We start from the raw sequence: 13,075 nt of genomic DNA, 5'->3' as shown, positions 1-13,075 counted from the left end.
GTTAAAGCGTCAGTTATACTATGCTCTTGTTCAACCTCATTTTAATTACTGCATATTAATGTGGGGCTCTAATGCGAATTCAGCGTTGACAGATTGGTGGTTCTCCAAAAATGAGCCATGCGCTGCATTGAAAACCTTGAGTGGCTGGAACACACGGCCTTGGTCTTTCTATGACATAACGTGCTTAAAGTAAACCAGCTATATAAGCTGGAACTTGCTGCGTATATTGGGAATTAAATTGAGATCTATCTAGATTATCAGACTTCTGCTTGCCCAGTAATACATGGTATAACCGGAGACATAACTTTTTCAGACTGCTTGTTATTAGAGCTAGTTATGCTATGCAAACATTGCTGCATTTAGTTCGTAACTCTCTGAGCAGCCACCATCCATTCTATCATTGCTATCTTGCAGTAGCAATGATCACCTGGAAGCTTAAAAACATCTTCAAAAGTTATCTGCTGTCATATTCAATACAATGAGTATTTTATTTGTTGTTCCGTGCTAAAAGTGCATGCATGTTCGAAAACTTTGGACCATATTGTGTCATTGCTTGCAGTTGTTCAGCAATGTATGAATGACAGTTGCCTTGTCAGGGCAAAAGGCAGATGCTATTTGCCTGTTATCCAAAACTGTGTTGTGTGTGAAAGAATGTTCCCAATAAAATAGAAAACAAACTGAGGCAGCATCAAGATTACTGTATTTACCATGGTCAATCTGGTGTAGTTCATGTTTGCCTTGTCTGATCTGCTGTATGGTCAAATGAATGTTTTTTGGCAGACTCTTCTCGGTATTGATTGTATTCTGCCTTGCATATGTGCAGCTGGGCATCCTGGAGAATGAGAAGAGTGTCCTCTTGGCTCTGTGGGAGGAGCGGCGCATCTTATACGAGCAGTGTATGGACCTGCAGCTGTTCTATCGAGACACGGAGCAGGCAGACACGTGGATGGCCAAGCAGGAGGCCTTCCTTGCCAACCAAGACCTGGGGGACTCTCTTGACTCTGTTGAGGCCCTGTTGAAGAAGCACGAGGATTTTGAAAAGTCTCTCAACGCACAGGAGGAGAAGATCAAGGTCTGATATCTTTCTCTGTTCGCGATGTTTCCATGCCCTCCAGGATTAAGTTGCTTGCGTCTTCCATGGTTGTACAGCAGAACATCATTGATACCTTTCCGGTTCACACGATCTCCCAGTTCGTGCACTCAAAATCGTGGGTAATAACAATGTCTCATAGTTACTGTTTTTTTCCTGGTTCACACATTACCGAATAACACAATTTCTCCGCTACTGCATTCAAAATTTCAACTTATTCTTATCATGTACTATGTTCGGCGACCAACTGGGCCCAACCGGGGGGCACAAAACAAAGCTGGCAGTCGCCTGCTCTGGTGGCTTCTCTGCGATACCTAAGTGCAATGGGGCGAAGCATCGCCCTCTTTCTGATTCTGAAACAAAATATGCGTTACGGGCCATTCCCGCGGGGGAGCGACCTGAAAAGGAGAAAAGCTGTGGCTTCTTTGCAGTGCTTAAGTGCGAGGGGGTGACTCATCTGGCAACTACAATGCTCTTGCTTATGAGCAAGCTAGGTCTGGGGAGCGTTGCATGAAGATCAAAAACACTGACAGTCAGCTGCCATGGAGACTTCTCTGCTCTGCAGTGATGCAAGAGGGTGAAACATCCATTCTTGACTACTGTTGCCATTGATGTCGACGAACTGGGTGTATTGCAGAATTTCTTCTGCTCTAAGGGCAATGCAAATCCAGACTGAATTCTGTGAGCACTGGGAAACAAGAGTGTTCAGTCAGACCCTGTGCCAAGAAATGCTAATCGACATACAATCGCTAACCGATTTTTCGGACTCGAAGGGACCCAAAAAATGGTCCGAGTAATCGAACAGTCCGAAAAATTCGTGAAGTTCAAAAAAACACTTTATTGAGATGAAATCGGTTTAAAAAAACTCAGATTTTACCTTGCAGCAAATTTCTCTTGCTGGCGACGATTTGCACTTGCATTTGCGCCAAAGTTGTGCTTTCACTGTACACGCTAGACAGCAAGGTCACGGCGTTTAGTTAAATACTTCCCACGCTTCTTTGAAGGACCCGGCGGCACCGGCGGGGTCATCTTGTCCACAACCCGAGTGTGCACCACATTGCTCATCACATGCAAAGAGAAGGCACGTTTCGTTCAAAGCAGTGGAACCGCTGGACGCAATTACAAAATGGCGAACGGATGCAACTTCGTGAAGACCGAGCACCACTTGGTCGACGCGGTCAGAGAAACCGAAGTGACGAAACGGCGAATGCCGCCGCAGTGGCTCAGTGGTTAGGGCGCTCGCCTACTAATCCGGAGTACCCGGGTTCGAACCCGACCGCGGCGGCTGCGTTTTGATGGAGGCGAAATGCGAAGGCGCCCGTGTCCTGTGCGATGTCGGTGCACGTTAAAGATCCCCAGGTGGTCGAAATTATTCCGGAGCCCTCTACTACGGCACCTCTTTCTTCTCTCAGTCCCTCCTTTATCACTTCCTCTAATGCGCGGTTCAGGTGTCCACCGAGATTTGAGACAAATACTGCGCCATTTCATTTCCCGAACAATCAATTTTCAATATACGAGACAAGTGATAACTGCCCATGAGCCCGCGACAACGTTGACCAAAAGCAAGTTGACGGCACTGACAATCTGACTGCCACCTCGAAGTGTCGGAGATCGCAGGGACCTCTACTGGCAAAAATGAGGTACCGAAAGTATGTCAAGCCAATCCAACTGCAGAGTAAATCCACCTCAATCCAAGATGGCACCTGTCGCGCAGGCGAAAAGCCGATAAGATCGCCGATTTTGGCCCGCTGGCAACTAAAATTAGTCCGAAAAATCGAACTTTCGTGCTTTCAAAATCCGAAATATCCGTCACGAATATGAATGTGCTTTTATGGGGTGACTGACGGTGCCTCATCGAAGTCCGAATATCCTACAAGTCGAAATTATTGGAGTCCGAATTACCCGTCGGCTACTGTATTTATGAAGTTAACTTGTCAGTAAATTACATTTTTCTTGTGGTTAAAAAAAATGTGTCAGCGAGCTTCTGCTGTGAACAGGCATTGAAACTGTGGTAATTCAAATTGCCTTTTGTAGACCTGGAGGAAGGTTGATAGAAAGGCCTGCTGATTTGTCATTTTGTTTTTGCAGGCTTTGGACGAGTTTGCAACCAAGCTCATTGAAGGGCAGCATTATGCCGCAGATGATGTTGCTCAAAGGAGAGCTGCTGTAAGTGTCATTTCTGTTATGCTGATATTTCTTGTTTTACGCTTCAAAAACTGTGGTGTTTCATTCTTTTAGGCTTTGAGACTGTAAACTATCTTGCTTCACTTGTTTCTTCCTTTAGCTGTTGGAGCGAAGAAATGCACTTCTAGAGCGCTCTCACACTCGCCACACCATGCTGGAGGAGTCGTATCGTCTGCAGCAGTTTGAGCGGGACTGCGATGAGACTAAGGGTTGGATCAACGAGAAACTCAAGATTGCCATGGATGAAAGCTATCTGGTCAGTTAGTTCTTTTTATTTAGTTGAGCCCCAATTTATCTATGCTTGCAAAACTCGTTGCTTGGGCCATAGGAAATCGTAAAATACAAACTCTCCGTGAAGTTTATTTCACATTGACTGTGTGCTGCAAAAAGCACAGTCTGAACTTCAGCTGTGGCAATGGTCCAATGGAACCTCTGCCTCCTTTGTGGAAGGTTCTGCTAAGGCCCTGGTACTGCCAGGGCCCTACTGGTTTTAACACAAGTGTTAAGGGTCCCGTTCAGCGGGAAAACCCGGCATAGGTAAAATATTCCCGGAGAGGCAACCTAGGCACTTAGGTCATGTCCACCGTATTGTGAGCAAACTGCCCACCGTGGCAGGTGGCTGTTAAATTAATGATTGGTCGCATTGCTCGGGAAGAGCAACTTGGGTCTCGCAAGCCCCACCGGTGTCAGTAGCTGCTATCGCAGGGCAGTGGTGTATCACTTAACCGCTGCATCACTGTGCCAGGAGTGGCGTGGGGACTCCCTAGTGATCTATGAATGTAAGGCAGAGAATGACCGAATCTGCATAGATGGTCATTAACGCTATCGCGTCATACCCTTAAGACTGAGCATGCTGCCACGGTGGCTCAGTGGTTATGGTGCTCGGCTGCTGATGCGAAAGACGTGGGTTCCGTCCTGGCTGCGGCGGTCAAATTTTGATGATGAAATCTTAGAGGCCCATGTGCTGCGTAATGTCGGTACATGTTAAAGAACCCCAGGTGGTTGAAAAATTTCCAGAGCCGCTCACTACGGTGTCCCTCATAGCCTGAGCCGCTCTGGGACGTTAAACCCCCATAAACCCATAAAAACTCTTGCAGCGGAGCTTAAGTGTCCCCCACAGTTTTTCTGACAGAAAGCCAAGCACCTGGCCGGGCTTGCACCTAAGGGGCAGAGAACATGAAAAATAAATATGCCACCTGATTTCTGATGATCAAATTTGTTGCACAACCTAATCTGCCCCACAGAAGTTATGTGGAGCTGGACTTCTGTGTCTGAACTGGATACAATTGGTGCTGCACAAGAAAAGTATTTGTCACATCACAGGGCTTGCAAAGACACATTACCTGGGCTTGCAAAGACACATTACCTGTTATACTTTATAACATGAGGAGGAAAGGGTTAAACGCTGTGTGCAGTACTGTGAAATCTTGATACAACGAACTTCACGGGACCCCCGCGAATCGTTCTTTATACTGAAATATCGTAGTAACGAAATAATCGGAAACAGAAGGTAATACGCCGCTCAAAGAGTAATTCCTACCTTTAGAAAGGGCTCTCGTGTGGGCCAGGCATGCATCAAATAACACAACAAGCACACTTTCTTGTGTCTTTATTTAAAGAAATCCGTAATTTTCTTCTGGCGACTGCGGCACATGCTCCCCAAGACAAACGATTCAACGTCGTGTACTTCCTTATGGACAGATTCAGGCACTTCGTCACAGCGTGCGATGAAAGTGCGAATCTTACCAATCGACGCCAAAACATCTGAAGTTGAGACAGCTTCGTCCGCATGGTTCGTACGCGGCGATTCTGAGTAGTCGTCCAGGTCATCCTCATCTCCTTGACCGTTCTCGCCCACGCTGGTGACGATGTCTTCTTCGGTCAGCTCGGCTGATGTTAAGGCTTCGCTGTTGCACTCAACGTAGTCTGCAAAAGTTACCGACGAGTCTACGGACATTTTCTTGGCAATTTCGTCCCACAAGGCACTGTTGTCATCCTGTACGTCGTCGCTTTGTTCCGAGTGAGGCGGCGAGTTTCTGACTATGCAGCTTTCTGCCTGTGCCGATTTCAAAAGCTCTGCTTTCCGCCAGCAGTTTTTAATGGTGCATGCTTTTACGTTCCACCACACTCCAGTGAGCATTTCTGCAGCTTGGCGGACGTCAACTGCAGTCGGGCGCCCGAGCCAGATGTTGATGAGCAGTCGCTGCACCAGCTGCTTTCGGAATTCTGCCTTTATACTTTTTATAATTCCTTGGTCCAGGGGTTGGAGCAAAGCAGTGTTGTTGGTGGGCAAGAACTCCAGGTGCACATTTGTGAGGCGCACGTTCACGATGTGTGCGGAGTAATTGTCCACGATGAGTATTTTCTTCCCATCCCTCCTCATCTGGTCGTCTAGCTTGACGAGCCAACTAGCATACAACTCTCGCGTCATCCAGGCTCGCTTATTAGCCCTGTACTCACAGGGCAAAGACGCTACGTTCTTTAGGCAGCGAGGGCTGGTGTACTTCCCTATGACTAGGGGCTTCAGTTTTTTTGTCCCCAGTGCATTGCAGGAAAACAGGACAGATACCCGGACACGGGATTTCTTACCGCCCCTGCACTTTTCCCCCTTGAAATTCATTGTTTTGTCCGGCAGCAGCTGGTAAAAGTAGGCAGTTTCGTCGGCATTGTAAATGTCCTCTTCCACGTAACCCTCGGCCATCTCCTGAAAGCGGCCGTCGCGCAAGGAGATTGCGCCTTCTTTGTCCGCAGCTGCCTCCTTTCTGGAAACCACTTGCCAAGTAATTCCAGACCTTTGCCGAAACCGAAAAAGCTAGCCGGAACTTGCCTTGAATCCGGTGATACCAAAGGCAGTGGCGAATGAACGTGCTTTTTCTTGGAGCACCGGGCCAGACACCGGAATGTTCTGAAGCCTAACCTCCTTGAATCAAGCGAGAACAGCTTCATTTGCATTTTCGTGATTGCCAAGTCGCAAACGTTTTCTCGCGGGATCAAGCTGGGACAGTCGATGAAGCTTGGTGATTTTTTCTTTCTTTTAAAGTGGTAGTAACGGTTGACGGCGCAATGCCCCGCTCTTTGCACAAGTTCACCTGGTTTTTTCCGGCATCCAGTTCATGGAGAATTTCCACCTTCTCCTTCAGTGAAAACTGTCGTCGCTTGTTTTTAACACGGGCACCAGCGGAGCTCATAGTCACGCTCTTCAACTCAGCGCCACACAGAACTAACTACGTGTCTTCGTGGAGTACGGACAAAAAGCAGGTAGCAAGACCTCGCCTGCACCACCAAGCCACTGCTCTTGCTTGAAAACAACAGAACAAAAAAAAATGCCGGAAGTCTAGTGGATGTGTCCAACTTCCAGTGAGACACGGATGATGATGATAGTTACAGCTTTGATATGCCGCAGTGAACTCATCTTAATTTCGAAATTTTAATTTCGAAAAACTTCGTAGTAACGAGGCACGTTTATATAGGGGAGCAAATAAATTGCGCACGTTATTCTGAAATGTTCGGTATTTTGATATTCGTAGTAGTGAACTATTTTTGCATTGAAAATATAGGCATTTCGTCGGGAATTTTTGAAATTTTCGTAAATCTGAAAAAATCGTTAATGCGGCCTTCATTGTACCGAGATTTCACTGTACTTAGTTGGTTTAGTTGGTTGTTGAGTGCTGCATGTTTCTCGACAGCATTTATAGAAATAGTAAAAATGCTCATTGTGCACAAACCTTCGTTAGTGTTTTGTCAAAGCATACTGTCACTCATAGGTACTGTTGGGGACTCAAGTGCACAGGAGGGGTGAGTGCCAGCTGAAAGATACCGCCAGGGGCCCCGCCAGCTCTGAACTGCACATGGCACGTCCATTTGTGCTGGAAGAGGTGGTCGGTTTACGGCCCATTCACACTTGAGTCGCGAGGGGCGTGCGACCAGCTGTCACTTGCGACCAGGGTGTGGTTTAAGTGTTCAGACGGTCACACTTGCAAAGGTGACCAGCAGGTCGCTTTCCCATATTGGGTATCTTTCGGAACAAGGGATGTCAATCTTGACAGTTACCAGCAGCGAGAAGCTGGATGTGGAACAAGCTTTCGTTCACTTCTGCAGCACCAGTGATTGGTTAACGGTTTGCGACTTGCAGTTGCGAAACTAGAAAATAGAGAAGCGTGCGACTGGCCTGTGACTGTGGCTTTGCAACCAATGTGACCATTTGAGACTGTCCGTTTTGGACCACAGCGGTCACGCAACCTCTGACTCGCAAGTGTGATTGAGCCCTTAGAGTGGGCCTGGAGTGGTGTCCCAATTTTTAGGGTTGATACTGAAAGTGGTGCTTTGATGTCTCGCAGTGGTATACTGATAGTAGAATTCGAACAATTAAATGTTTATCTGATGGGATGTTCTTGGTGATGCCTCACCATAATAGCAGCACATGCCGGCAGATACATCAGCTTCTCAGTTTATTGTGATGGTCGCTTCTCTCAAAGCCCAAGGAAAGCAGAGAGGTGCTTTTGGATGAGCACCCCTAAGCATGTGAAGTGGGTATGCCATTCACGGCCATGATCATAGTTCTAGGCCACCAGGTGACGTGCCACTGCATCTAGACTAATGCTTTCGCATCTTGGCACTTTGTCGCCAGTAGTATACTATATATATTTGATATTATAATGCATATACATTCATGTTTTCAAGGTCAACACAGTCTTGTATTTAAAGGCTGCTGTTTTTCCAAAATTTGGTAGTTATTTAGATGTTCTGTGTATCTCTGTTGTACAAAGCCAAGCATCGTAATTTTCATCCATTATGTGAGGTTAGCAGATTAGTGTTTTTTTCCAGGTCCTGTGTAAGTTTAGCAATGGGGGCTTCACTTCAGTTACAATAGGCAAAAAATGTATTTGCAAAACGCGGCAGCTTTTTTCCTCCGATCTTAGCCTAATGCGCATTGCGTAGTGTTTGGATGTGTCTGCAAGAATGCATTGGCTTGCAGATTTTTTTTAATTCATGCATTGTTATTAAACCAATTTGTGTGGTTGAGCTTGCTTCCCCCCAAGGTGTCGCGGTTCTATAATTAATGCTGCTTAGTGTTGAATAGTTTTTGCTATTATCATGATTAGTTTATGTTGACTACTACAGCTAATTTATGTATTACCTTCCTGCCTTATTGTAACAAGGTACTGATCAATGGTGTCTACTCTACTGTGGCATTTTGTATATATAAACAGTTGTTGGTCATTTGACCTTCATTAGCATGTCTCTGTTCATTTCTTCTCAGGATCCCACCAACCTGAATGGAAAAGTTCAGAAGCACCAGAACTTCATTCAGGAGCTCAATGCTAACAGAAGTCGTGTGGAGGACATCACAAGTACTGGCCAAGAGCTGGTTGATGCTAACCATTATGCATCGGACCGCATCAGGTTGTTTTAAGGAATTGTGCCTTGATGTAACATTACTAGCTGTGTTGCGAGGTGTCATACTGTTTTTTTTTTTTTGCTTGTACTGTATGTTGGCCCTCGCAATTTTTTTGTGCCAATGCAATGAGCCTGTTGGGTAGCAATCCAGTGTTGATGTATTACATTGAACTGTCGAGCCTCTATGTAACTAACACAGATATTAAGAATTATTGGCTATATCTAACTCTCCCTAAATATTTTCAACATGTATAAAGTTTCTACTTTATATATCGAATGTGGTTGGCTATGAAATGAATACAGTTAAACCTGGATATAACAAAATTTAGAAAATTCCTGTATTTTTTATTACATCCAGGTTTTTGTTATATGCAGCTTTGTTGAGAGGACTTGAAAGGATATTGTGGAAATCAAAATAAGGAATACATTTAGATGAAATCACCGTGAAAAAGTTTACAGAAAACTCCAATTACTAAAGTCATTAGTGCGGAGAACCGTTTTGCAATCGTGCCGATAGCGCGGCTGTGACAGCAGCCGCCGCTGCCACCTCCGCTGTGGCTCGTGCAACGCTGCTACGAGTGGGGTGGGGGAGGCGAGGCCACCCCCACTGAGCTAGAGAAGAGTGCACGCGGTCACGCTGCCACTGGTAGACCGGCTGCGGAGGCACATGCTTCTTCCCGCATGTTTCCTCCCTCAGTTTGCCTGCCACTGTTGCCCCTAGAAACGGGCTCTTCGCCTTGAGTCGCCGGTACTCTGCGCCGTCCCCGCTTCCGACACGTGAGAGCCATCGGTGCTGCAATTGCGCAGCAACCGCTGTGGCAATGGGCGCAGTGCTTGTGCCGTTTCTTTTTAGCAAAGCTGAAAAACCCGAGATGTGTGTGAAGCCTCAACCTTTGATGGAGCACCAGTGGTGGCTTTGCGCAGCTGCTCCATCAACGCGGGGAACTGGCACCCCCCACTCCCCACGTGCGGCTGCTGGTTCCTCACATGTCGGTACATGCTGTACAGTGCAGTCCACTTATAACGATATCAAAAAATCCAGAAAAAATGATCGTTATAACGGATCATCGCTATATCTGGACTTCCATAAAAATGGCTGCCAAACATAACCTTTGTACAGTCGAACCCCGCTACAACGAACGTCGCTTCAACGAAATTTTCACCTCAACGAAATATTTCCAGTTCCCCGTCAGCTTGCCATAGAAAGTAATAGAACAAATTTCTTATCACAACTAACCGTTTTTGGGGTGCGTTTCCTATGCTATGCAAAGCTGGGTTTAAAATTCTATCTTACAATAAAACAAGCATATCGCCGCCCATCTGTGTATTTCTGTAGGTTCACGTTGCTTTGTTTCACTAAACTTTTGCTAGAACCAATTGATCCGCTCATTCAAACGCACATGAAGACCACCATTTTTTTTGTGGTGATGACAATCGGGCTGGCTGCCTTGCGACAAGGCGCGGGTACAAGCTCCCATTTTCTTCCAAGCCAGAGCCACTACCAATCTGTCGCCAAAGGACACAGCAGCCTGGCAACATCAGCAGCGCGTTTTCCGTAGTTTTTTTCACTCATGCTTGTGCGCTGCAATCGACACGAGCATGGCGACTTTGTGTAGGAAGCGGAAGTTTTTTTTCTCTTGAAGAGAAGGCACGAATTATCAGCGTGGCATCCAGCGGCCGGAAAAGGGGAGATGTTGCAGCGGACTTCGGCATCTCACAGAGCACGCTTTCAGAGATCCTGATCATGTTTTGGGACTATGTTGTCCAACCTGACAGTGTTTTTGGGCTGTTTTTGCCTCAACGAAATTTTTCGCACACCCCATGAGTTTCGTTGTAGCGGGGTTCGACTGTAGCTCCTGGCTCAAGTTTTACACTTGCGCTGAAAAACAGTAATTGCAGAACGCATGATTTGAGAAACAACGCATTTGTCACGTTTAACAAGCATCCTAAGTGTTAGGTGCGCTAAAGTAATTTGAGATAGGCACTTGCTTGCGTGGCAGTTGCAGTTTCACTACTGCAGTGTACATTGCTTCCAGCTGCTGTGCGTACACTGGTGGCAACCCTTTCGCGTACATAAAGTCGATGAGTGATTCGATCTTGCACAGCGCACTTTGCGTAGTCATCGGTGTCGAAGGTGGGCCAGTGTCAATTTCGTCGTCGCTGTCGCTGCTGCCGTCGCACAACACCACACTCTGCCGTGACGACGCATTCTCGCCGATCGCCTCGTCGGTGACCTCCTCGCAGAACATAGCAGCACTATCCAGCCTTCATGATCGCTGCGCTACCCATTTTCAAAATCGTCGATATCGTCGACTGCGCAAGCCCATGCTTCTTGACGAGCGCACTCGCTTTGAAGCCACTGCGAGAGTCCTCCAAAATTCGTTGCTTAGTCTCCAGCGTCAGGCGGGTGCGTCACGGACTCGCGACGAATGATGTGTGTGACGGATGCGGTGCAGTGGAGACACTGGAGCACCTGCTCCTTCACTGTGCCATATTCGCTGACGCTCGTCGTGATATGCTTGCGGCCTACAGGGCGCTGGGCATACTCCCAGACTCTCTCAAGACGATTTTGTGGCCGCAGGGCAGTGTTGCGCACCCATGAGCGAACCATGGTGAGCCTCTGTGCATTTTTCGTACAGACGGGCTTGACGTCCCATCTGTTTTGCGCCAGGTAGTGACGCGCAGTGACCAAATGCTTCGCGTGCACTACCTAGGACGATTAACAGCTGGGCGCCCCACCCCAGCTGTTGTGTGCGTTTTTATTTTTATTTTTTCCTTCTTGACTGTACATGCGCACAACCTGGACAACTTTATTGTTACCCTTTGTAAATAGTGTATATATGACCACTCCCTATGTCCTTCCTTGCTGTCCCCACACCTCTTTCATTTCACTTCTTCATAGTGACTGCTATCCTTTATTTCTGCTGCCCAGCTCAGGTGCCACCTCCACAGTGATCGCAGGTGCCGGGGTTAGCAAAAATCTTTTAACTTCCATTTTTTTATTATTTTTCAATAAGCACTTACTAGTCTCCAGCGTCACAGCTTTGCGCTTGGTCGGCACCATCTTAACAGGCAGACAGCACTGGTCTGACTACCTCAGCCCCTCTGCTTCCGCGCTTGTTCTCGTACAGGCGCGCGAGGGGCACCACTGCTTCGTTCCCCCTCTCTCTTTCCCACCGTGCTCCTTCCGTAGCGCAGGCGATGCGGCCGACGCGTGGAACAACTGGCGGCGTCCTGCAGCGCTTATGCCAACTCACGATGCTCGTTCTCCGTGGCTTTCGTAATCGACGCGCACGGGAAAAATGGTGGCAGGCGCAACGAACTCGCGTATCCAAATTTTTCGCCCTATCTCGACATCGTTCAAGGAAACTTTGCTCTGCGAATGTCACGCTCAGCATGTAAAACGATGTCCAAAAGGCAAAATTCTGATTGTTGTATCCGATATTCGGTCACGAACATGTCGTTATATATGTGTTTTTCCATAGCCTCAATGCATAAGTTGATAAGTCAACTTATCGTTATAACCAATATATCGTTTATGTAGTATTATTATAAGTGGACTGCACTGTATCGCCATGAAACTTTTCTGCCAAATTTGTAACTCGGCACAAGCTAACTGATAGTCGGCGTAGCGAGTTCATTGTGTCAAGTCAACTGCCGCAATGGAGGTCTCAAATGCACACGCTTCAATGGAAGTGGCGTTGGGGAATTGAGAAACTTTGCTATATGGAAGTTTGCTACATCCAGGTTCAACTGTATATCTAATTCCTATAGTAGGATAAACTTAAGTGTACAGTGAAGCTCCGCCCACATGCAGGACCACCGCAGAGAATTCTTCCACGACAAAAAGTAGTCCGTAGTTAAATTTTCTCGTTGCTGAAATGAAACTGATCACCAGAAAAAAAATATAAGCTCTATAATTTTGATACTGGGCTCGTTTAATAAAGTCAAACATTAAAAAGCAGATTTCGTTTACTGTTGTGTTTGGCTAGCTGAGCAATACAGGGCGCCGTGGACCATGGCCCGGTGTTAGCATCTGCTGTCTTTTTAAGTTGTATCCTACTATATAGATACGAACTCTCCAGCATCAAGCAGTGCCCTCTTGGATGGCAAGTGGCAGGCTTTGCTGTACTATACAAGTGGCTGGTTGTGGTGCAGAAAGTGTTCGCACAAAAGTTCCCACACTCCACTAGCACTGCAGAAGATTAAGTGGTGTGGAGGGTTCATGCCTTTCGCACCCTTATAGACAGCACCTTTGAAACATCAGTTTGGATGGCTTTAGTCTGACAGGTGCACATGTCAGCTTTTGCAGAGGCATCAAAAAAGGCGGTAGCTTTTGCTCTAACATGCCATTTTCAACGCGACACTGCTGTAACGAGGAGAAGCCACTCTTGCTGACAATTG

At 46.8% G+C, this 13,075-nt stretch overlaps 1 protein-coding gene across 1 annotated transcript in view; it reads left to right on the top strand.

The window, feature by feature from the left end:
• The window catches only part of LOC144115302 (spectrin alpha chain-like), a 109,504-nt gene that overhangs the window by 23,697 nt on the left and 72,732 nt on the right, over positions 1 to 13,075 (top strand). The window contains 4 exon segments of the mRNA XM_077649637.1: positions 824 to 1,072; positions 3,179 to 3,256; positions 3,375 to 3,530; positions 8,535 to 8,677. Of these exon segments, the coding sequence (XP_077505763.1) occupies positions 824 to 1,072; positions 3,179 to 3,256; positions 3,375 to 3,530; positions 8,535 to 8,677 (626 nt within the window).

This window comes from Amblyomma americanum, chromosome 1, assembly GCF_052857255.1.
Source record: "Amblyomma americanum isolate KBUSLIRL-KWMA chromosome 1, ASM5285725v1, whole genome shotgun sequence".
Taxonomy (NCBI): domain Eukaryota; kingdom Metazoa; phylum Arthropoda; class Arachnida; order Ixodida; family Ixodidae; genus Amblyomma; species Amblyomma americanum.
The sequence above is the reverse complement of the archived record's forward strand: the minus strand, read 5'-3'. Positions and strand labels throughout refer to the sequence as shown.